Source organism: Centroberyx affinis, unplaced genomic scaffold (genome assembly GCF_046629955.1).
Source record: "Centroberyx affinis isolate AG114_WGS23_722 - 3 ecotype Tasmania unplaced genomic scaffold, CSIRO-AGI_Caff_v1 ptg004203l_1, whole genome shotgun sequence".
NCBI lineage: Eukaryota > Metazoa > Chordata > Actinopteri > Beryciformes > Berycidae > Centroberyx > Centroberyx affinis.
In genome coordinates this window covers 18,998-43,766 of record NW_027281951.1, presented here as the reverse complement: position 1 = coordinate 43,766, position 24,769 = coordinate 18,998, and the positions used below count along the sequence as shown (strand labels likewise).

The window sequence follows — 24,769 nt, the reverse complement described above, 5'->3', positions numbered from 1 at the left end:
AGATCATTTTAATAGCTAGTCTATAATTCAGTGCTTGGCAATTTTAGTCTAGAATCACATTTGTTGCCCTGATTCTCACCGTGTTAAAATCAGCAATTAAGTACAGGTGGATGGACAAGAATGTTTTATTGATATTGTTTGATGTATTGCAAATCCACTTTCCCAAAGTTTACATGGTGAAACCAAAAGCTGAACAGCAAGAGCCTTCATTGCTATTGACAGAACTTGAAGAACAAGTTGAAGGTAGGTAATATAATTAGAATAACCCTGATCATTAATATCATGCCATTACAGACAACTGAGAAACTGGGAAGTTGTTTTCCTGGCAGAACAGAACAATCACACAGCAACAATAAACTGAGCTTTATGATAAGAGCGTGTTACTAAAAAGCAAAACAGGACATGAAATGATTTATCTCAAAAAGCCATAAATATCTTCAACTCACAATAGTACGGATGGCAGCTAAACATGCTACACATACGGCAATAACTGTCCTTCAAACTCTTGGTACCATAGTGAAAGACCTCCAGTCAACACATTCTAACATGATGCACAGATACTGTTTGACTTCAGTAAACATGGGTAATACAAGTATGAAATCTGCTATATTTGTGTAATGCTTTACAGCAGCCAGAAAATCTCAGTTCCAGGCTAAACAAGGTAAAGTTTAGATATAGTCTACTATTATATATTTCTGATGTCAACCATTTGACGGTCAGTTTGCATAATCTTTAAGGAAAACAAGAAAAACCTAAAGATAATAGGAAAAAATGAATTCTCCTAATTGAAAGGTATGTGACAGCCTAAATTACACATGACAGGATACAAAATAATCTAATCCCTAGTGCCAAAAGTTTATTTTTCTAACAAGCTGTGGCGTAGTCATGCTGCAGTAAAGAATAACCCTGCATCCTCATAGTAACTGATAATGCAATAAATGTATGATAATGTAATAACTTGCCAAACTGTAATAAAATGCACCACTAAATATGTAAAAAATGTAAGAAAAAAAAATATTTTTTTTAAATATTGTAATAAAAGTTACACCCCTTGTAAAGTAATAATATTGCCAGTTAATGTAAAAAAGTATTACATTACATTATTACATTATCATGAAAAAAAGTGATTACCACATCTGGCTTTATAAAAGTTTGGTCTCAGAGGGTTAGTTATCACTTGCTATAAGCCTTCCTATTCTTTAGTCTCCAGGTTTCTGAATCGGTCACTGAGGTCATCAAAGTAGTTGTCGACGAAGCGAAGCATCTGGATCACGGCGCTGAGCAGCAGGATGTCACAGTTCAGGTCCAGCTCCAACTCCTCACAGTAGTTCTTCACCGGAACAACGCAGGACAGCGGCACACCGAGCCGAGCGCCGACCTCCTGCACCTGAAACACAAAACCACAAAACCACTAAACCACTAAACCACCGCCTGGACATGTAGGTTAGGGCAGTTTATGTTTGGGTCGGGGGGTTTAGTCTATTTATTTGCACATGTAAAATGATAATACACAGGAGGACGAGAAAAAAAATCCAGTTTGTGCAAATTAAATGGAAAAAAACAAGAAAACAAACACAAAAAACAAGTTCAGAACTGAATTACATACTGTAGATAACAGAAAATAACTGACAGGGAAATCAATCCAAACAGAAGTGCCAAGTGCTGAAAAAAATCACAAACTTAGTAAACTGCATCTACAAGGTGCTTTTTGAGAAAAATACTGAAATTGTCAAATTTGGAAGGGAGCCATACAAGGCATACCTCAGGCACTCCAGCCTGACCAGTATGGCTTGAATTTATTTAGATAAATTCAAACAGACTTGATAAAGAAAATTAAGTTAATCAAGGAATCAAATATCTCAGCAGAGAGTTAAGTGCTGATAGTTCTAGTGTCTAGTAATGCCATCCATCTTCAGGTTGGATTATGTCTGATGGAGGCTTATATCCCTCTATCGATGAACTAATAACACAAACCTCATCAAACAACTGAGATGAATTTGGGGAAATTTAGGGAAAAGGTCTACTTTTTCAGAATAAAATCCTGGAGGTGAATTTGAAGTAGATCTCACCTTGTCCCTAATGTATTGGCTCTTATAAATGTTCCTCAGGTCCTCTGCCACAAGAGGACAGGCTTCATCTACTTTAGTCAGCAGGACCAGCTGGGGAATCCCTGGAAAACAACACCAGAACACAAAGAGTTAATTTCCAAAACACTAAAAAATGCATTACCTTAAGAACATCTTTCTCTATCTTGAAAATGCAGTGTATCTAGTTTGTAGAGGTTATGATTGTCGCGGTGGGCGGTGTTCCCGGTGGGATACAGTCTTGGAGTCAACACTGGTGTTATTAGCCCCACACCGGGAATACCGTTATTTTGTAATCCAAAAAATAAAAGCACATATTCAGAGCTTCCATGTTCAAGTTAGGCTGCTAAATGATAAATTGACATACTAACAACATAATGATCACGAATATCTGATCACTAATATGACAGATTAGGATGAATAGGATTCATTCATTATCCTTGCCTGTAGTGTTTCTAGTAGAATCCAATGGTAAACAAGGGCAATATGCCAGAATCTGCTCTGCACTCACGTTAACTAAGAGTGTTGAGCAGCGTTGCAAATCTGATTAAAAAGTGTTTACAAATACTGTTACTAACACGTGAGTTTGGAGCAAATTGTAGAATTTTAAGCTTGACTTTCGTTTTCATGACTGACTTCGATAGGTGAAAAGGCGATATAACCAGTGCTGAGGAGGGAAGCAACACCGGTGTAAAAATGGCACCACGTGACAACTCTAGTAGAAGTATTACCATTCTGTCAACCAAGGACTTAAGTTAGCTACTGTCCTTTGTTTGTTCCATCATTTGTTTTCTATTGTACACATATACACATTGTGCATATATTCTACTTAAGAGATTCTGATTCTGACAACATACATACTCATTCTCGTATTTGTAAGTATGGATGCATATATGTCTTTTGTAAAAGTATGTGGGACTTTTTTCAAATGTTGACCGAACTCTGTGGACTGTGGTCCTTTGGTATGACTGACTGACCCATTAAGTTGACCATCGTGCGGACAGCGGCCAGCTTCTCCTCCAGCTTAGCGGGCATGATTGAGACCTTGGAGGCATTGATGACGTAGACCACACAGTGGATCTTGTCCTTAAGCTCTGGAGACTTGCGATAGCCGTGGGCTTCCGGATGCAGAGAGGCAGAGGGGTTGAACTGAGCCATACAGGGGAAAGACAAAGACAATTTGTTTCATAGAAACAAACAAGATGGTTCCTATGAGCAAATTACCTGCCACATGTTAATATTATGCTGAAAGCAAGGAAAGCTTTAATAGAGAAATTTCTACCTGATAGGTGTCTGGAATGTGACCTTTCAGGATGCTGCTGATGTCATCCACATCAAGCCCTGCCCCCGTGCTTTCCAATCCCATGGAGTCACACAAGATGATTGGCAGAGTTTTTCCATCTCGTCCAGCTTTCACAGAGTAGGTGCGAAACTGGGGGGTGCAAAGTGGTGAAGTTTATCTGTGTCACAGTGCAGTTTAAAAGGTTTCTGGGGCAGCAGAAGCCCAGAGGTTAGAGAGGCGGCTTGTGGCTGGAAGGTCACTGGTTTGAATCTCCAGACCGGCTTGGAAAATGTGGGTAGGGAAAGTGAATGAGTAAGGCCTTTTTTTTTTATAACTCTATGATGTCTGTGTCATTTGCATTGTGTGCAGCATTTGAAGACGTGCCTACCATTTATACCACTGTGATGGGTTGCACAGAGCACATCTTTAGAGTTAAGTACACTAGGTAGTGATGTTGAACAAGGTCCATAAATTGTATTTAAACCACAGAGGAAAACATAGTCTACATGAGCCTGACTGCTATGAGAATGGCTGCATACAACTCGTTGGGAGGTCAAGGTGAGGCGAGAGATATGGTTTGGTGGCCTTAGTTCAGGCATCACCAACCATAACAAGTTTGTTGAGAGGCAACATGTCACCGCAGCAGTTAATGCTGCCAGCTCCGAGAGCCGGACTTTCAAAAACAAAAAGAAATGGTCCGATATAAAGGTTAATGACAAGCAGCACAATGCTGCGCACAGGGTGAGATCTGTAAAGAAAACAGAGTGGGGATATTTTTGGAATACATTTTGTGATGTATGATCACCATGTGATATCATACACAAGGAGGTATGAAAATGAAAAATAAAACTGCAAACCCCTATCATGCACGTATAATTTATTTTCTCTAAAAATGATATCCATACAAGTTGTAAAAAAATATATATTTTATGTTCACACTTAAAGTGGTGTTTGAAGGCTATCTGTCTGTGACAGAGAGATTTGCCCCCCGGCAAATCGCACCCTGGCTTCACATTGACAGAGTGTCAGTGCCACTGGCAGGGGCAAGGGGACACTGGAGCTCTCTCCCCTTGACAGACGTCAAGAAAACGTCTAGAAAAGTATATAGGGCATTAAAGCAATTGAATTGAGTGGCTATAAAAACATGTATAATTCTCTTTGTCATTGACGGACGGGACTGATCTAATTTTGACAATATGTCTTAGTTGGAGAAAACATGACTGAATTAGCTGTTTGGATTGTTTCTTAAGGCTTAAACTTGGATTGAAAATGACAGTTTTTTACTGAAAGTTTTTAGATGCAGCCTTGATGTTATTTCTTAAAGGACTGCTGAAAAAGACTGCTTACTTTGTCTAGAGATGCATTCAGGGCCAATAAGAAGACCTTCACTTTTGTCAGAGTTTACCAACAGAAAGTTCTGAGACATCCAGTCCTCTATATCAGCTAAACAGTGATGTATATATATATAACCTTTATTTAGCACTTTTCAAAACAAAGTTACAAAGTGCTTCACAAACAAAATAAAATCACAAAGTGCTTTACAATCAAGAGAGATAAAAGAACAAAAGACAGAAGAATAGATCAGTGAGGTAAAAGTAATAAAAGAAAAATACATAATGATAAGAATAAAACGCTAAAACGCAAAAAGGTAAGGTAGACAGATCTAGCCATAGGGATAACAACAAATGGAATAAAGTCAACAGGGTTAAGAAATGAACAGATGTTAAAGGTTATAAAAGGCCTTACGATAAAAGTATGTTTTAAGAAGAGATTTAAAAGATGATACTGACTCTGCCAGTCTAAGGTCCTCAGGCAGGCCGTTCCAAAGCCCAGGAGCCCTAACGGCAAAAGCCTGGTCACCTTTAGTCTTTAACCAGGACACAGGAACAGTCACAAGTTTCCTGCCTCAGGATCTCAGACTGCACGCAGGCTCATAAGGGATCAAAAGTTCAGAAAGATAACTCGGGCCCAGGCCATTCAATGCTTAAAAGTAGTCAATAAAATCTTAAAATCAATTCTAAAGCGAACAGGCAACCAGTGAAGAGACGCTAAAATAGGAGAGTTGTGGTCCCCATTTCTTAGTTTCGTTAAAAGCCTTGCTGCAGCATTCTGAACACATTGGAGCCTCTTTTTAGTTAAGGAAAACAGGGCGTTATAGAAGTCAAGGTAAGAAAAGCATGTATAATCCTCTCTGTATCGTTGAAATTCAGTATGGATCTTTAGCAGTATTCCTTACATGGAGAAAGCATGACTGGACAAGCTTTTTAGTATGTTACTCAAAATTAAGGCTTGAGTCAAATAGGACTCTGAGGTTCCTTGGCATAGGCTTAATGTGTTGATTTAGTGTACCAAGGGCAGGTCGAATTTGGCTGGAAACATGCTCAGGGCCGATAACCATGACTTAATTTATGTCTGAATTGAATTGTAAAAAATTATTAGACATCCAGTCCTTAAAGGATAAGGCTAGTGTTTTTTTAATGCATTGCTTACCATCAACAAATCCTATGAAAATAACAAAATCAGCAAGATTTTGTTTTGCCAACAAGTCTCGTCCATGTAGCCGGGTCCCAATGCAGCCATGTCCCAGCAGCCATACAACTCCATTGTATTAAAAAAACTATTAAAAACCCGTCACAGAGCCATGCTGCTGCTCTGCAGCATATTTCATCATCACCATGCACCGGGCCGGACCACTTTTTCCTCAAACAACTTAATAAGTCGGCTGTAAACACTTTGCGATCTCAGGAAAGTAGTTCCGTAGCACAGAAAATAGTCCCCGGCGTAATGAAGAATTTGTTCCCATTTGAATTTGATTTGGTAATAACTACAACAGCCTGACTTTTCATGGTTAGAGACAGTTAGAGATTTTTAAAATTGAAACTATGTCTTTGTGAGCTGCATTTCAAGGTTTTTAGCTTACAATATGAGCCAATGACTTTGGGTTGACAGCTAAAAACGGAACGTGGGAAAGTAACGGGAGTAGAGCAAACGCATTGTTGATTTTGTTATTTTCATAGGAATATTAAAAAACACCGCCCTTATCCTTTAAGGTCCTTTAGACAGTGGCCAACTTACATAGTTCACTTGAAGTTGACTGAGAGGTACAACTATGTATCATCGGCATAACAGTGGAAGGGTTAGGGTTAGGGTTATACCATGCCTTCTAATGATGTGACCCAAAGGCAGTGATGGAAAGAGTAGTGAAAATATGTATTCAAGTAGAAGTACTGTTACTTAACAGGCACTGTACTCAACTACAAGTAAAAGTACTGATGTAAAAAAATCACTCAAGTATAAGTAAAAAGTATATGTCTAAAAAAGTACTCTGAGAATTAGTTACCTTTTAAGGCAGTGTTTATTGCATATAATATACTACTGATGTGTGTAAATGAAAAACAAGCTCTATATATAAAATAAAAAAAGCAAAACAAAATCCTCAGCGATAACCCTCTTCCAAAAAAATACATATATTCCTGATAAATTGAAAACATCAAATAATGGTTATGTACAAATAACGTTATGCACATCTATACTTAGCAGAATTTTTTTTACCATACTAAAAAATGTCTTACCTCAACATGTTTTTTTAAGATTTGAAGTCGAATTTTTGTAGGCTGAGACCACCATCACTCGCGGCAAACAGAGCTGATATTGCATATGTATACTGTCGCCTTTTCTGTGTTTGTACATGAGAAACTTCTCCAAATGCGGCCATGGGCTCTCGCTCACTGTCACGTTTTCATTCTTTTCCTCTTCAATTCTAGAGCACAAATTTTCAGCCTCAGTCAAACTATCTCCCTTTTCCGTCTCCATTTAGGAGTGTTTACAGATTCCAGCCACCCTTCAGCATGTAGGCTGGTCACTATGGAGGACCACAAGTGTCACGGAAATAGTAATAAAGAATTTCATTAATTAATAACTAATTGTACAATAAAAATAGGCATTAATACATTTGTTTACAAATTAAATTATTAATTTATGAATAAATAGACTAAATTACAAAGTAATTCATTATTTGATATTTTAATGGGCAATAAAAAGTTAATAATAATCCATCAATAAATACTTCAAATTAAAAAGGGATTTACAAAAACAACCATAAAACAATCAATAAATACATCATTTAAAAATACATTAATATATTCATAAATAAATGATGGAATTTAAAAATCTATTTGAAAATGCAGTTTAAAAAGAGAAATAAATAACTGGATTCACAAACTGAATTAAGAATACAGATTTTAATCAGGCATTTAAAAGGGCAATTTCCTTTCCCATTTGCCTTTCCATTTCCCCGCTGCTTTTCCTTTTCCTATTAGCTATTCGATTTGCTTAGTCATTTAGCTTCTCCTTTTAGCCTCTCCATTTAGCCTTTCCATGACACTTTGGGCCTTGCGCTGGTAAAACGAGGTAAAACAATGAAAATTAACCATGGGATGTAACAAGCTCTCTGATTGGTTACCTTCTCCTTCCCACATCCATATCATATGCAGTCATACGTCTGCATATGACATGCCAGGTGATAGCCAATCAGAGAGCTTGTGGAAGAGCAGACTGGAATTTTTCAAATATGTTTTTATTTTATTTTTTTCAAAACTTCCAGGAGTTGCCCTGAAACAGGTCTGGGGGACACAGTTCAATCAGCTGGCTGTGCTCACCAGGCTTCAGCCAGGTCTCAGTCACATACAGAAAGTCTACGTTTTCAGAGGTAATAAAATCATTTAACATAAAAGTCTTATTGGAAACAGACGTCACATTAAATAGAGCCAGCGTCACATCAACAGTCTGAGATGCAGGAACAAGTTTGGCTTGTGCAATAGGCTGGAGGTAGCGTGCATACTTTATTGTCATCCAAGAGACAACTTTTACAGCCTGTTCATGGACACACTATACAACACTAATACAAAACACTGACAGTTTATAGCACACAGACATATGCAAATATGTCATGCAAATATTTCATTACACATGCCACCCTGAGAAACGAATCCCGTCCAAATAGGGCTTATGTTTGAATTCAAAGATCCAAGGAGCAAGTCAAGGTTTTGGTCATACAATATTTCTTGAAAAATTCACAAACCAAATGAATGAATCAGTATTCATTCAAGCCAATTTATAGCCCAAATGCCTCATAACCAAATTGTGTTACTCAATGGAATGGACATTTAGGTTTAGGTGGATTCTCATTTTGAAACCAAACTCCTCAAATGGAAGTCAGTAAGAAGCAGGAACTGACCTGAGTGGTGAGGCTGGTGCCAGAGCTGCCGGCGATAGCCTGGCTGGTGACGTGGCCTCTGAACACAGAGTTGATGGAGTTGAAGAAGCTGGACTTCCCAGCTCCCACCGGTCCGATGAGCAGGATCCGAGCCTGGGACACAGAACTGTGTGCGGGCTTGTACAGTTTAATACTGTCCATCAGCTCGTTCCTCCTCCTGTTGGAACAAGAGCAGATAAACCATTTCAGCTTGGTATAAGCTTGTAGATATAGACTATGTCATATATATAGTGATTCAATCCTGGTCCTAAAGACCCACAGCCCTGCTGGTTTTCATTTAAGCCATCTAATAAAAGGCTGATTTACACCTGGGAGGCCAGGTGAATGCAATTAACTAGCTGGTAGGATGAAAAAACAGCAGTAATCTGGGCCTCAAGGATCAGGATTGAAAACCAGTGATATAATACAGAGGTTAGATGAAGATACTGCTCCATTTAATTTCCGCAATTGTCATCTCTCAATTTATGTAGGTTACGTAGGCTACATACACCAAGTAGGTTATTACAAACTATAATAGACACATTTATTTCATTATAATCTAAAATAAACTAGGTTTGGCTCTCAGGTGACATAATGCACCATCTCCATGATGGAGCCGCGGTTTCTGGGAGATTTGTGATGCAACTGCACGGCTTCTATAGGTTAGGATAGCATTGTATCGCACAGGAAAAACTAGCATAGCGTAGTACGTTGCGTCGAGATTGATTTTATCATAATCTAGAGTAGTATGGTATAATATAGTATGCATAGTATGCATAACAAAGCATAGCAGCATGTAATGTCATGGTGCATGGAACATATTCTTCCATCCTAATCTATTACAGTATAGTACAGTATTTTTTATATCATCATTTTGTATGGTATAGTGTAGTATAGTAATTGTAGTGTATTAAAGCATTGCAAAGCATAAAATAATATTGCACAGAATGGTTCTGTCCAGCTTACTCAGATTCCCAGACTATGGTCCTCCATGGTGTTTCTAGGACCTTGCTTTCTGTTGAAAAGTAAAAAGAACTTTTATACATAGAATAAATTTGACCCATTGTGTCAAAAATATTATTTTATTTACCCTTTATTTTACCAGGTTGTCTCATTGAGATGCAATCTCTTTTTCAAGAGAGAACTGGTCCATTATCATCCAGCTATAAAACTGTGGTAAAAAAAATCAAGACTTAATTTATATTAATGAATCAGCATCTGTAACAGTTATTTTACAATTATGAAACCTTGATTAACATGACCACATGATAAAAATTCCTCAGACTATGTTGTCTGTCAACATATTTTATTAAGGGCGGTCCCCTCCATCCCTCTACATGCAGTTTGAGGGCCAAACAAGCTCAGATCTTTTATTGAAGTGGCAGTGAAGACAGACAGTAAAGCAAGGAGAGAGCAGTAACAACACATTCAAACCATCACATCACAAATTGGCCTACATGGTGTTCGGAAGCCTAAGTCTACATGTCATCTTGTTTGTTTGTTTGTTTTTTATGTTTGTCTTAAGAAGATAGTCAAGCGATCACACTGATTATGTCAGTCCTGATGGTGAAGGACCGGTCTCCTTTAGTCTGAAGTCTAGATGTAGGAATGACCAGACGGCCCAGCCCAGGAACCTAAGGCTGCACTCAGGCATCTAATGGTTTAAGAGGTCGAAGATATAACTCTCTTTACATGAACATCAAAGGCAAGTCCACATCAAAGATGACTCATTATGTGAGTGAAGCTTGAAAAGAGAAATGCTATTGATAATAGATAAAATACTCTAACTGCATCAAACACTTGCTACAGAAATGTAGTGGGAAGAACACCGAGGGGACACGTGATGGACTTCATGTAAGACAGTGTCTCTTTGGAGGCAGAAATAGCTGAATTCAGTAGAAAACCAATAATTTACACACTTAACATATTAAAATATTTTACATAAATGTGTAATGAAAATGTCATAAATGTTAATTCATTAATGTGTTGTGAAACACGGCCTAGTTAGGGGCCATGATATGTTTATTTAAATGAACAAGAAATGCAACAGAATACCTAAATGGCTGAAACTAGTTTTTGCATTTTAATGATGCCCACAAAAATAAAATATGAAATAATAATAATAAATAATAATAATGCACTTATTTGTACTGCACTTTTCACTCACAGTTAATCTTAAAGTGCTAGTCCCCTAGTGTTTCTTTTGCCATAAACATACATATACATATTGCCATAAATGTAGTTGGTGGCTTCCAAATATTATTTCAAGCGTTTAAAGTGACATTTAAATGGGTATGTTTTCCTCATAAATACAGTACATATATTTGCATTAACATTTAGCTAGGAATGGCTAAGCATCAAAATAAATTCAGTTGTTTATATTAAACTCACCCTGTACTTGATAGACTTCACACTCAGTTAGCTGGAGGTCGTTCCCATGCATTTCTGCAGCAGTGAAGCTGTAATATCTTCCTGGACAGCTATAGGCTACTGCTCGGCTTCCATAAACAAGAATCAATGTCTCTCCAAAATAAGGACCACTACCACTTATCATTCTCACTGCATAAGTGTAATTGGTGACTGGATATTTGAGAACATTTGCTCCTTTGAAGGTGAAAAGAAATGCTTGGTCATCTTGTATGTACTGTCCAGACTGATTAAAAGGTTTACTGGTGTAGCCTCCAAAGACGAAGCCAGAGGCATTATAGCCCACTGACACTGTGGGACCCTTGTTGTCACATTGCTGGTGGAAGGCTGCCCCGGTGAAACCATGGATGCTGGCCTTGTATAGCAGCTGTAGCTTGACATGTCCCAGCTGGGAGCAGAGCGCTCTCTGCTGGCTCTTGGTCAGCCTGGGGTTCATGGTGGATGGTTGGTCTGCTAAGGTTCGTAAGGATCCTGACTGTCTGGAGCCTCTGAAGTTCACTCACTGTGGTCTCTGAATCCAAAACAAACAGAGTTGCATTTAAGAGAAACAGTGTTTCAGCTTTTTCCAAGCAGAATATGTGATTTGAAGTTATTGGTCCCTGAGGGGAAACTGGACTCTTGGTGTCTTATCTTACAGGCTGCATCCAGTCAACTCCCAGCAACGCTATAACACCATGAGGAAGCACTAAAACAGCTTTCTCAAGGTAGAAGTGTCCGTGAGGCATTGAACCTCCCGGATTATATACCAGAACTACTGAGATTCTATATACTATAGTTCTATATACTGTAACCTGCTCGATCTGTTTCAATTCAATATCCTCTTAAGAACTAAACTAAATTGTTTGATGGACAGCAGGATGGGGTAGTGAGTAGGTAAATCACCCTTCACTCAGAGGGTCAAGCCGCGTCAACAAGCTTCCTCCCTGCTGAAGTATCCTTGAGCAAGACACTGAATCCCTCCCAGCTCCAGGGCTGCTGTTCTATTTTGCTTTTTCATCTACGCTCTCATCCAGTCAGGATGAGGGCCGGTGGGTGTGCCCTCCTATATAAGGCCTACTCGCCCACTGCTCCCATTTTTGTTCAGCTTGACTGAACTACAACAACAAGAACTACGTGAATGATTGAAATGAGTGACGCTCCATGTTACGGCCTATGCCAAATCCTGGCCATGCTTTGGGGTGTGTTGCTGTCTGTCTCTCTCTGTTTCAGACCCGCCCCCTTTGACTCAGTGATTAGTGTGTGAGGTGGCCTCACTTAGAGCTTGTTGGCAATCAGGACCAGTATAAAAGCTGGAGAGAAGTTCCAGTCACTGCCACTTGGCAAATCGACAGCCATCCCCTTAGTTCATGTGTGTGTGCTGTAGCAGTTGCTATTCACTATTTTGCCATTTGTAATCTTTTTCTTTGTTGGCTTCTATTACGAGAGCTCTATAGGGGTGTGCTGCTATTTGTTTTACCCCCCCTTTCTCCTGTTTTGTTTAGTTAGGGAGTTTAGAATTGTACTTTTGATTTAACCCAGTTTAGTTATTTTATTTCTATGCAGTTTGGATATTTGTCTGGAAGCCTCTACCCCTTGCCAAAGTTGCGCCAGCCGACCTCAGCAGAAGGAGGACCATGTGGCCCATTTCCTGGACGAGGAGGGCGGTGAGGAGATTCAAGGGGTGACATTATATGTCTCCAGTTTCCCGCTATAAATAAATATATTGACAGTGCAATGACTGAGCCAACGTCATTCAAAGCTTCTGTCACCACCTATCTCCCGTTCACTATGGTAGATGGGAGGACGGAGGCACAGCACGAGGGTGTTCCCCGGCTCAAGCACAGCCTGGCTGCTGTCCTCCTCCTGCATGAACTGGATGCCTGATAAGAATCCAGTTCTGCCCGCCAAGAAGGACCAGTACTCTGCCCTGCTGGCAGACAGAAGCTATGCCTGTGTCCCCCGGTCTGCTGCAGCAGCAAACAACATTGCTCTACTGAGCAGGTCCCTCTCAGCCATGGCGGCAGGAAAATCTTCCCTCTCCCCTGCTGAAGTGGAGGAAGTGGCAAAAGCTTCAGGAGCCATTCTCCACCTCACCCAGGTGCTGGCCGTGGCCACCAGGAGAGTGATGACCTGGGCCACGCTGCAGCATCGCCATCTGTGGCTGAGTCTTACGGCTCTGGAGGAGACGGAGAAGAAGGCTCTTCTCGATGGCAGGGTCAGCCGTGAGAGTCTTTTTGGTCCGCACCTGCAGGAGGCGACCATATTAGGAGGCCATACTCCCGAGCCTCTCCTGCCAGTACTCCCAAGTTCTAACAATTTTGATTGTGTTGTTGACAGTTTTTGTACTGACATGTTGGTTGACACTGTAATAAACAGAGTATTTTCCTGTGAAAACACAAAAAGTAATATGCCCACTGCTGTGGCCATAAAGGAGATGGGTCCGCATGCTCCGGCTTCACAGACAGTACGCAGTAAGCAGAAACACTCTGCTAGTAGTTGGTTAGACTGGGGTCAGGAGGTAGCAGACGGATCATGCAGGGCTCCACCCCCTTTGCATGGCTCCTGCACACTGACTAAAGCAGTGAATGTGCCTCCATCTATGTCTCGCACAGTGGAGACCATGTTGCCCATATCTGAGTGTGCTCGTACGAACCGAGATGGAATCTCTGCTTTATCTCGCAAGAGAACAGCCTCTCCCATGAGGCACAGTCTCATTCACACTGTTACACCGCGCTGGTAATGAGACGCATGTCTCCTGCGCTCAGCTGCCCTCTACAGAGCCAGATATGTCTGACCAGGAGGAGGCGACACCTCCGCCCTTTTGATGCGGGCCCCCCATTGGTTGTGCCGGCACATATGACAGACCGGCCAGTGGCAGCGAGGGCTCTCTCAGATTTCAGCACATTTCTCCAAAATGTCACACAACTGAATGCATGCCCGCTCTCAGAGCGTTACTCAGAGTGGCGTCAGAACTGCAGTCTGTCAGCTCCAATTCTCGAGCGCAACTATACAACTGCATACTACTGCATAATACCACATAGTACCGCATAATACCGCATACTACCGTATACTACCGCATACTACCGCATAATACTGCATACTACTGCATACTACCGCATAATAGTATGCAGCGAGCTCTCTGTGCTTGGGTCTCGGATCTACAACGGAGACTCCCTACCATCCTGCAAAAACACCTCAACCTTCACACCATCATCTTCCACATTGGCACAAATGACATCAGGTATCATCAGTCCGAGGTTTTAAAAACTGACTTGCTTAATCTGATTTCCCTTCTTTTGGACTCGGGTCTCAGGGCCATTGTCTCCAGCCCCCTCCCCACCCATCGGAGAGGCATGGAGAGGTGGTCCAGACTTTTCTCCCTCCACTCCTGGCTCCAAAATTATTGCACTGCCACAGGTTTAGATTACGTGAACAATTTTGACCTGTTCTGGGCGAGACCTTCCCTACTTAAACGAGATGGCCTCCACCCCAACAGAACGGGTGCTCGGATGCTGCCTGACAACATCAGTGACTGCCTAGGTGCATGACAGGCTCGAAAGGTAGGAAATGGTTTTCATTGTTTACCTCCCCCGCCCCCCCATCTTCTTGCTGACTACTCCATTTCCTACCATATCCCAGTACGTATCACTGCTAGACCTTGTATTCCACCTGTGACTCTCTCCACTGCCTTTCGCAATAATCTGATCAATATCCAGCTTCTGACTTCTTTAAAAACTGTCTCTGTAGACATATCTATAAAGTTTGGTTTGCTGAATGTCAGATCTTTAACCAACAAATCCTTTATCTGTCAGAATATTATAATGTCACATGACCTAGAATTTTTTATGCTGACAGAATCTTGGCTGAGTCAGGGTGATGCTGTGCCATTGATTGAAGCCACTCCCCCTGGTTATTCTCATTTCCATCTGCCTAGACCCTCTGGGCGAGGAGGTGGTTTAGCAGTTATTCATAAAAATAATTTTAAATGTTCCCCAGTTTCTTTTAGTAATTTTAACTCCTTTGAACATCTCAGCTTCCTGGTTGCCGGAAAAGCGCAGTCTATTTTATTTATGTATTTTACTGTATAGACCACCTAAACCTAACAGTACTTTTATTGAAGAATTTTCAGAGCTCCTCTCCATTATTATGCCCGTCTATGACAGAGTACTCATTCTTGGTGATTTTAATATCCATGTGTGCTGTCCTACTCTCACTCTCTCTCATGATTTTGTTGATCTTATTGAGTCTTTTAATCTTGTTCAGTCAGTTACAGGTGCTACCCATTCCAAAGGCCATACACTTGATTTAGTGTTGTCTGCTGGTCTTACCCCAAATAATTTGGTTCTTGATGATGTCCCTGTATCTGATCACAAATGCATTCTTTTTAATATTTTATTCTCTGCCCCCATTTCTACTCCATGTACAACTGTCCACTTTCGCATCCTCAACGCTTCCTCTGTCTCCAAATTCCGTGAAGCTTTCTCTACTGCCACTTACAATAGCCCGTCCCAGCTTCCTTACTCTTCCGTTGAGGAACTTGTTGTTTTTAATGATACTTGTCTCGCCATTTTAAACTCTATAGCTCCCGTCAAAGCTAGACCAATAAAACCGAAACCTCTGCCCTGGCTAAATGAGAATACTCGGTCTCTAAAAAGAGACTGCAGAAATGCTGAACGCATTTGGAAAAAAAGAAAGAGAAAAATTACAAATTAAATTGGACATTTTAAAAGATCTCATGTCAAACTATCAAAAAGGAGTTAAGGATGCAAGGGCAGCATATTTCTCTGAGTTGATATCTAACAATCGTCATAATGCTAAAATCCTTTTTTCTGTATTAGACTGTGTTCTGACTCCACCGAAAAATCAAACTGCTATGGAGGCTTCCCCTGAAAGATGTGAGGATTTTCTTAGATATTTTACTGAGAAGGTGGATCTTATTCGTGGACAGATCTCGCCCCCTGGGCGAGTTCTGTCAACCCCACCTAGTTGTCATACTCTTTTTAGCTGTTTTGAGTCCATTTCCCTTGAGACCCTAGTTGTCACTATTTCCCTCATGAAATCCTCATCCTGCACCTTAGATATAATCCCTACAAAACTGCTAAAAGAAGTTCTTGGTACTGTTGCCCCATACATCCTTTCAATCATAAACATCTCTCTGTCTACTGGTCTGGTCCCCTCTTACTTTAAACATGCCATTGTTCAACCTATCTTGAAAAAACCTAGCCTGGATCCTCATGCCCTCTGCAATTATAGATCCATTTCTAAATTACCATTTTCAGCCAAAGTCCTTGAGAAGGTTGTATCCGAGCAGATGATTTCTTTCATGAAGAGCAACAACATTTTTGAGAAATTTCAGTCGGGCTTTAGAACCCACCACAGCACAGAGACAGCCCTCCTAAGGGTGACTAATGAGCTTTTGCTTGCTGCAGATAGAGGTCTCTGCTCAATCCTCATACTCCTTGATCTTAGCGCAGCTTTTGATACGGTTGATCATGCAATACTACTCGATCGTCTGGAAAACTGGGTGGGGCTCACTGACTCAGCCCTCAGTTTTTTCATTTCTTATCTTGCTGATAGAACTTTCTCTGTTGAGATAGGAAATAGCGTTTCCTCTTCTGTTCCACTTAAGTATGGTGTCCCGCAAGGATCAATCCTGGGCCCATTACTTTTCTCCATTTATATGCTTCCTCTTGGCGATATCATCCGTAAATATAATATACACTTTCACTGTTATGCAGATGATACGCAGTTATATATTCCCCTAAATCCCAGTGACTCGACCAGTATCAATATCCTTAATAATTGCCTTTCTGATATTTAGTGCTGGATGTCTCAAAATTTCCTCCAACTCAATGATTCCAAATCAGAAATCATTGTATTTGGGCCACAAAACTCAGTCAACCTAATTCAATGTAAACTTAGTAGCTGGTCAGCCAATATTAAACCTTTCGCTAGGAACCTGGGTGTAATGTTTGGTTCTGACCTCAGTTTTGAGGAACAAAGATAAGGTAAGGTCCTTTTTGTCCTCTGCCGACCTTGAGAAGGTTATCCATGCCTTCATTACATCTCGCTTAGACTACTGTAGCTCTCTCTATTCCTGTCTAAGCCAAAAGTCGCTCTCTCGCCTGCAATTAGTGCAAAATGCTGCTGCAAGGCTTTTTACTAAGAGTAGAAGGCGGGACCATGTAACCCCAATTCTAGCTTCTCTTCACTGGCTTCCTATCAGATTTAGAATTGATTTTAAGATTTTGCTTTTAACTTTCAAGGCGCTACAGGCTCCTACTTATATCTCTGATCTTTTTGTCCCCTACAATCTGAAGCGCAGCCTGAGATCCTCAGGCCGGGCCCTTCTGACCGTTCCCACCTCCCGGCTCACATCTAAAGGTAACCAGGCATTTGCCGTCAGGGCTCTGAAACTCTGGAATGCCCTGCCTGAGAATCTCAGGCTAACAAACTCTGTGTTTTCTTTTAAGTCTCTCCTCAAAACACATTTTTATGTAAAGGCTTTTTTACTATGATTCTTATTTCTTAGTTGTGTTTTACTTCTATTTTTTATATAATGATTTTCATTTGTGCTTACTTTTTATTCCTTGTTTTTGTTCTCTTTCTCTCTCAACTATACAACCGCATACGACTATACAACCGCATACTACCACATACTACGGCATAATAACGCATACAATGATACAACCGCATACTACCACATACTACGGCATAATACCGCATACAATGATACAACCGCATACTACTGCATAATATTGCATAATACCACATACAACTGCATACTACTGCATGCTAGTATAGACCTTTTTTGTGTTTGTAAACAGATCATCATGTGTCAATTTACAACATAGGAATATGGATCATCCAGACGCCTTCTCCAATTATTTTAATGGTTTGCCAGCAGAAGACAGGTTGTCTTACACTATTAAGCTAACCTTTAGCAATGGGGTGAGGTTTCCTGACCCGTAGCCTACTCACTGTCGGATCAATGGGTCAAGGATCCAACTAAATGGCCAAAGTTACAGTGGCCGGACATCTTCGTATACCTTGTGGAAAAACCCAGTGCCTATACGAAAGAATACATACAACACATGACATTAAACACAGCTATACAAGACGTGGGCTATTGTAAACAAGTCAAACAACTATATACTGACAGCAGATCAGTCTCATATTTCCGATTCTGTGCCGGTCAAATTTAAGACAACGGTAAAAACTCTGCTGTAGACTGTTAAAATATACATAATAATAGTCCATACATCCATACTGATCTCCGTTCCAGCGCATCCCGTCTCCTCTCTCCGCCGTTGTCCTCTCCAGATTTTACTTTTCAAGCTTCAGTTTATCACATGCATGATATTGGTCAGCCTGCTTACTGTGTTGCAGAAACAAGCTACCTCCCGATCTCAGCGGAGTCGAAACATTCGACTCCGCGAAACAAGTCATTTTTTTCACCACAAGATGGCACTATGACTCTTTAAATCTCCATTACATTGGGCTGGGCTTTTGATGTAAATAAATTACATTAGGTATGTTGTTATATAGATCTGTTGCACCAGTTTTTCCCTTATTCCGGGGATCTCGCCCGTTTCCCTCTACTTGTTTCCTCTGTTTTTCTGCCACCACAATGCGCGTGCAACTGCAGTGACTTAACTGTGACGTCCGCTCCATATTGCTCTATAGAACCGTATAATACCGCATAATACTGCACAGTACTGCATAGTACCACAGAGTACCACAGAGTACCGCATAACACCATGTAGTACCGCAGAGGACCACATGATACCAATACCACATTATACCACATAGTACTGCAAAATACTGCATAATTAATTTACAGCATAATGACATACCATAATTTCATATATTTCATTAATTCTATTTCAACACCTCATCAATTATGGTCTTAGATTGCCACCCAGTGGTTGTTTTTCATATTGATGGTGCATCAATATGAAAATTGGAAACGGCCACATAAGCTGCTGTTCAGTCATTGTCACTTAACTTTCCTCTTGCATTTAAGTCTTGGAAAAAGAAATTCATGATACTTTGTATTAGAGTCAGTTCATTTGGGGTTTGTTTTGGGGTTGTTCAGTGTCATTTGAGGTAGTTTGTAGTATGCTTTGAGGTTGTTTTGGGTCTTGCAGAATCTTACATCAGCGTCAGTCTCAGATCCTCTGAGACATTGCGATTAGTGTTAAGGAGGTTTGTTATGTACAATTAAAGTATGTGGTAGTATGCAGTAGTATGTGATATTATGCGGTATGTGGTAGTATGCAGTAGTATGTAGTAGTATGCAGCATTATGTGGTTGTATAGTTGTATGTGGTAGTATGCGGTATTAAGCCGCGGCCACACTGATCCGTCAGAAAACAGACAGAATTACTAAAGGATAGATTCCTGTCCGTTGGGCTGTTTTGGAACATCAATGCTATTTTTTTAAAAATACCTCTGATTTGCGGTGACGAATCCGTCCATCCAGAAAAAGTTCAACTGGGTTGAACTTTCTGTCCGTCAAAGCGGATGGAAATCTGACGGAGACGGACATGTCATCAGCACTGCCCAGACAACGGACAGCTCTCATTGAAAATCAATTGAAATGAAGGGAGACGGACAGACACAAGAGATCAGTGTGGCCACAGCCTTATGCGGTAGTATGCGGTAGTATGTGGTAGTCTGAGGTAGTATGCAGTAGTATGCAGTATTATGCGGTAGTATGCGGTTGTATAGTTGTAGTTTGCGGTAGTATGCGGTAATATGCAATAATATACAGTAGTATACGGTAGTATGCGGTAGTATGCGGTTGTATAGTTGTATGCGGTATTATGCATTTGTATAGTTGTATGCGGTAGATAATTATTAGTAGGTAATTATATAATAAAAATCCATTCCAATAAATGAATTCCAAAAAATTAAACGTAGCATATGTTTACCTCTTGTCCACTCACTGATGTGCTGTGACAACTTCAACTGATCAAAACAGACGTCTGACAGATAAAACACATGTCAGACCACTAGAAATTGCAAAACGTAACTTAAAATGTAAATAGATAACTTTACAATTCATGATTCAAGTCTTGTGATGACAGTAAGCTAAAGTTAGCTTAACCTGCCAGCATGGTGTGTGTGTGAGAGAGTTACTACGTATGATGATATTGTACAAATAGTAAACGTTATTTAGCGCAGGGTTTTTGTTTAGGATTAATGTTACTAGCTATAGCAACTAACATTACCGAAGCTAGCTTAACTAACTAACTAGTTAACTAAGCTAGCTTAACGCTAGCTTAGTTAACATGAACTGCCAACATGATGGTGTGTGTGTGTGTGTGTGTGTGTGTGACGATGGCTAGATACTACTTAACGTTATTTGAGTTAGTATGGTCGTTAAAGAGTTGGCTACATTTGAAACCAAAAGCATTTTCTACCAAAATTGTGTTACATAGCTTTTTTCTCCCTTACTCTCCTCAGCCCCATATCTCTGTATTACCTAAGAATAAAAAGTGCTGTTTTGCTTACTTAAATGTTGAATGTTATCTCAGATTAATCTTTTGCTTATGCAGACCTGTTGTATTTTTAAGCTTTGTTTTCAAAAGTTAAAGTCCCCCTCCACTCAAAAATGTGTTTTGTTTAACGTATTAGAGACAAATTATTATTCAAAGTAAAGTATTTTATATACATCTTAAAACATGTCTGGAGGGGATCTTTAACAAACATGCACAGCATCTAATGTTCATCTGTTGTTTATATCTGGTTATCTCCCTCCTTAATTTTCATTTTTGTTTCTTTTTTCCCTTATGATACACTGTACTCTGTGAAATCATCTGTTGCAGTCCAAGACAATTTAAGGTTGTTACTGATGCAGAATCCAGATGTAAACAGAAACCGCAAACAAAGAAATGTATGAAATGCAAATTATTTAAAAAAAAAGGAGACTCTAACTCATTATTGCCACTGCACACATAACATCAGTCTTCCCTCCCCTTACTTTCCTCTCGTCTCATCCAAATCTCAATTTTCCCTTGATTTAATGTTGGCTAAATCATATACACACAGAAAGATGGAAACAACTGACACCCCACACTTCCATTTGGCACATGAGTAAAGAGTGTTCCCCACCAATCAAGTTTTCTAATTAAACTGAAAATATTAAATGAACTTCTGTCTTGTGTATACATTAAACATAGATCTACAGTGTAATTAAACATCAGGTCTTGGTCTATTTTATTTTTATTAGAAAGCCACCAATATTTCTAGATGGGGTTTTTTTTATGTGACACAGATGGGTGTGAAAAGAATCATTTTTAAGATTACAATAATTGTCAAGTTTTGAAAATCAAAAAATATTATTTATATAATTTATTTATCTTTTGCACATAAATATTAATACTAACCCTTTTGCGCAGAAATACAGAAAAACATCAAGACTTTTATTTTGAAGGCTAAGAAATATTGTGGCTAGCTTCACTCTGAAAAAAAGTGGGCGTGGCGTGAGGTGCTACAGGCCGCAGCTGGACCTTATTGGTATTGTAGGGTACATCGTCTGCTCACTTGAAATTGTTGTGCATTGTGGGTATTTTTTTGTGAACTATATAGTGAATCAAATTAACCGTTGAGAATTTGGACACTATTACAAAATGGCGAACACACTATATAGTTCACTGTTTCTGTAATAAGGAATGGTTTCGAACAGAGATGCCTGACTAAACCAATTTTCTCTGCGATGGTCTCATTTTTCTACTGACAAACTGTTATGGTATCAAAATGAATGGATGATATAATCAGATACAAATTCTACACATAGGGGCTTTAATTATTATTAGTTAGGGAGATTTCACGACTCACAACCGTGTTTTAAGTGGAAGTCTCGTTGGGCTTTTATTTTGAAAAGAAAATGCGCTTCGGCGCCAAAACCGGAAATTATATTGTGGCCAGTTTCACGGAACTTGCCACCAATAAGCGAAATAACACCAGAAGTACTGCGAATTTGCCTCTAAAAGAAAAGCGTAAAATTTGTCACTGAATAGGTAAAAAATACTAAGTGACTAACTGATTTCACTCACTTGTCATAATTAATTGAATTTATTTTATTGCACTGATTTTTTTTTTAGTTTAGTCTGATGTTTTGTTGAATAAAAATATTTAGGTAGGCCTATAATGGATCGATTTGTTGATCAAAAGTTACATAAGATGAAAAACTCACCTGCTCAACTTGCTGACAGCTGCCATGCCAGGAGTTTTTATTAGTCAGGAACAACAGACACACTGAGATCTGATGGCTCCAACACCGAGGCTCAGAAAAGGCTCACATACATACAATTAACATCTATTCTCACACTTATTATGCAACTCACATGCATGTTTTATTTAATGTGTGCACGCACACAGAAGCATGACGTCCGTAGACGTTCAAATCTGTTTCCATGAAATACATTTTTTCCGTCAGTGCGGCCCCTGCCAGGCTCCTTACACATTCCTTATCAGTAAATAAGAATATCTTGATCAACTGGTTTTTAGGGTGTAGGCTATCTGAAAGATCCCAGCAAGACTGACTGGTTTCTCTTTCTTTTTTGATAAGATTTATGGATGAAAAATTAATATAGTTATTTTAAAAAACTCTATAGGCTAAAGCCAAGAGTTAAGTGACTGATCTCTCTACTCTACAGAAATGTAGAGGAGTACAAAGTAAAGATAATCGATTTGAAATGTAGTGGAGTAAAAGTTGAAAGTCTACGGAGTCCCTAAGGGGACATGGGCAAAAAAAAAAAAATCTTTAAGTTTCTGGTGCACACGGAAAACTATCTGGTGTGCACCAGAAACTATCCTGTGGGCACAAGAAAGTTTCCCGTGCTCACAAGAAAGTATTGCCTGCACACCAGATAAAACTTAAAGATTTTTTTTTCTTAAAGAGTTTCTCGTGAGCACGGGAAACTTTCTCTAACTATCTGGTGCGCACCAAAACCTTCAAGTTGTTTTTTTTTGCCCATGTCCCCTTAGGGGCTCCGTAAAAGTCTCCTAAAATATAAATATTTAAGTACTTGAAAAGTAAGTGGTCCCCAGATGTAGTCTACATGTGAGATCAGCATCAATACTCACAGTCAGAGCAGTTTCTGATAGTTGAGTTGAGGATGAGAGCAGGGAAACAGCAGCAGGTTAATCAGCAGCTTATTCCAATATGAATCAGATCTGGAGCTGATGTGACGCAAATGAGAAAACCAGGAGATATGAAGCATCTGACTGTTAGGATCCTCCCCCAGTTTTAATGAGGAGTTCAGTCTAAGTTTTGTTTCTGGTGTCAGACCGGCTTTGCCTGCTTTAGTTTTTTGTCTTTCAGAAAGGTTTCACTTTTAGTAGCTTATTATGACTGTCATAAGCACTTATGTTAACAGTGTTAAAATCAGCAGATCCTGTACAGGCCCATACACGGTGAGTGATAAACTGACAAAATGTTATCTTGTCCAGTGTGAAAATACCCCAAATAAAATAGAGCTCTTTTTGTTTAAATAATATAACACTGCGCTCTTGCATAGCCGTTGAAAATGTATTAACATTTTGGTATTAAAACTGTCATCAGAATGACCCATGCAGACACAGGAAACAATAGCTATATAGTCTACTGATCCAATCTTAAACAAGTTCAAACTTAAAGTAAATAGAACATATAAACAACCTACACAATCTTAATGGAATGTAGAAATATACAACCATAGAGTGTAGAAAAATATATAATACCATGGCCAATACCATGATATCACTGAAATACCACCCAGTACCATCATACTGCCATGGTACTTTTTTGTAAGGGGTACAACATTCAAGTTCAGCTGGTGGCACTACTCTCTGCCCATACATACAGTATATACTGCCATTCTGCCAAATATGTCATCAAATTCTCTGATGACACGGCCACATATATATTTGTATATTTTTTATTTCTTATTATATTTTGTATTCTTTTATTGTATTATTTTTCTCCATTTTTATGCTTATTGTGTGCACCTTCATACCAAGGCAAATTCCTTGTACTGTGAAAACTTACTTGGCAATAAACCTGATTCTGATTCTGATTTTGGTCTGTATATACTCTATGTATGTATGTATGTATGTACGCGTGTCTTTTGTACCAACATGTGTGAATGTATGTATTTCTGTCTATTCCATGTATGGGTGGCTGTCATGCTTTATCATTTTAGTGCTATGCCTTCTGTTTGGGATTTTGCAATATGTTGTGGTGTTGATCTGTATTCTTATATGAGAACCAGCAGCACTGTCCAAGGCAAATATTCCCACAGGGACAATAAAGTATATCGTATTGTAAGTTACTATAAGGAAGTGTTACATTCAGTATTACATTCTGACAGCTACAAAGCACTGTTTCAACAACAATGATCAATATGTTGGAAATGTGATGCAGGTTGGTTGTATCAATTATTTTCCCTTCTTTTCTCTCCGTCATACTGATGCTACTTCAGTATTACCTCTCAATAAAGACTTAAAGCAAAGTACTGTCTCTTTCTATTTACTGATCACATCACTGTTGTACTGCTGTTACACTCATCTCTCAGTTTGGCTCAACCGCTGCCGTCTGGTTCAAAACGAGCTATACAATTAATACTAATGAAAAACAAAGTTGTATAATTGCATTTAAAGAAAATATTTCAACATTCAATTGAGAATAATAATAAACATTTAAGCATTTATTCGTACTACAAATTGAACTTATCCACTGCCTACTTTAGAAACA

The 24,769-nt window shown here is 39.4% G+C and overlaps 1 protein-coding gene across 3 annotated transcripts; it reads right to left on the bottom strand.

Moving 5' to 3' along the window:
• Nucleotides 1–47: 47 nt before the first annotated feature.
• Nucleotides 48–23,222, bottom strand: LOC139664161 (interferon-induced protein 44-like). 3 transcript variants are annotated; one of them, XM_071542890.1, is made up of 8 exons: nucleotides 23,122–23,222; nucleotides 11,012–11,558; nucleotides 9,587–9,635; nucleotides 8,603–8,798; nucleotides 3,367–3,516; nucleotides 3,062–3,233; nucleotides 2,070–2,170; nucleotides 48–1,387 (listed from the first exon to the last, which is right to left on the bottom strand). In XM_071542890.1, exons 2-8 carry the CDS (start codon nucleotides 11,481–11,483, stop codon nucleotides 1,193–1,195), a joined length of 1,335 nt encoding a protein of 444 aa, XP_071398991.1. In that variant the 5' UTR covers nucleotides 11,484–11,558; nucleotides 23,122–23,222; the 3' UTR covers nucleotides 48–1,192. The 3 variants fall into 3 exon arrangements, with proteins under 3 accessions (XP_071398991.1, XP_071398992.1, XP_071398993.1); XM_071542891.1 differs by having other exon boundaries at nucleotides 50–1,387; nucleotides 11,291–11,558; XM_071542892.1 differs by lacking the exon at nucleotides 11,012–11,558 and having other exon boundaries at nucleotides 53–1,387; nucleotides 23,122–23,170.
• Nucleotides 23,223–24,769: the final 1,547 nt, after the last annotated feature.

Excerpts from the sequence above, each read along its gene's own strand:
- LOC139664161 (XM_071542890.1), bottom strand. The coding sequence starts at position 11,483 with ATGAACCCCAGGCTGACCAAGAGCCAGCAGAGAGCGCTCTGCTCCCAG. Across the intron at positions 9,636-11,011 it reads TGAAGTCTATCAAGTACAGG|AAAGCAAGGTCCTAGAAACA; the intron begins GTGAGTTTAATA and ends ACTTTTCAACAG. Across the intron at positions 3,234-3,366 it reads ACATTCCAGACACCTATCAG|TTCAACCCCTCTGCCTCTCT; the intron begins GTAGAAATTTCT and ends TGTATGGCTCAG.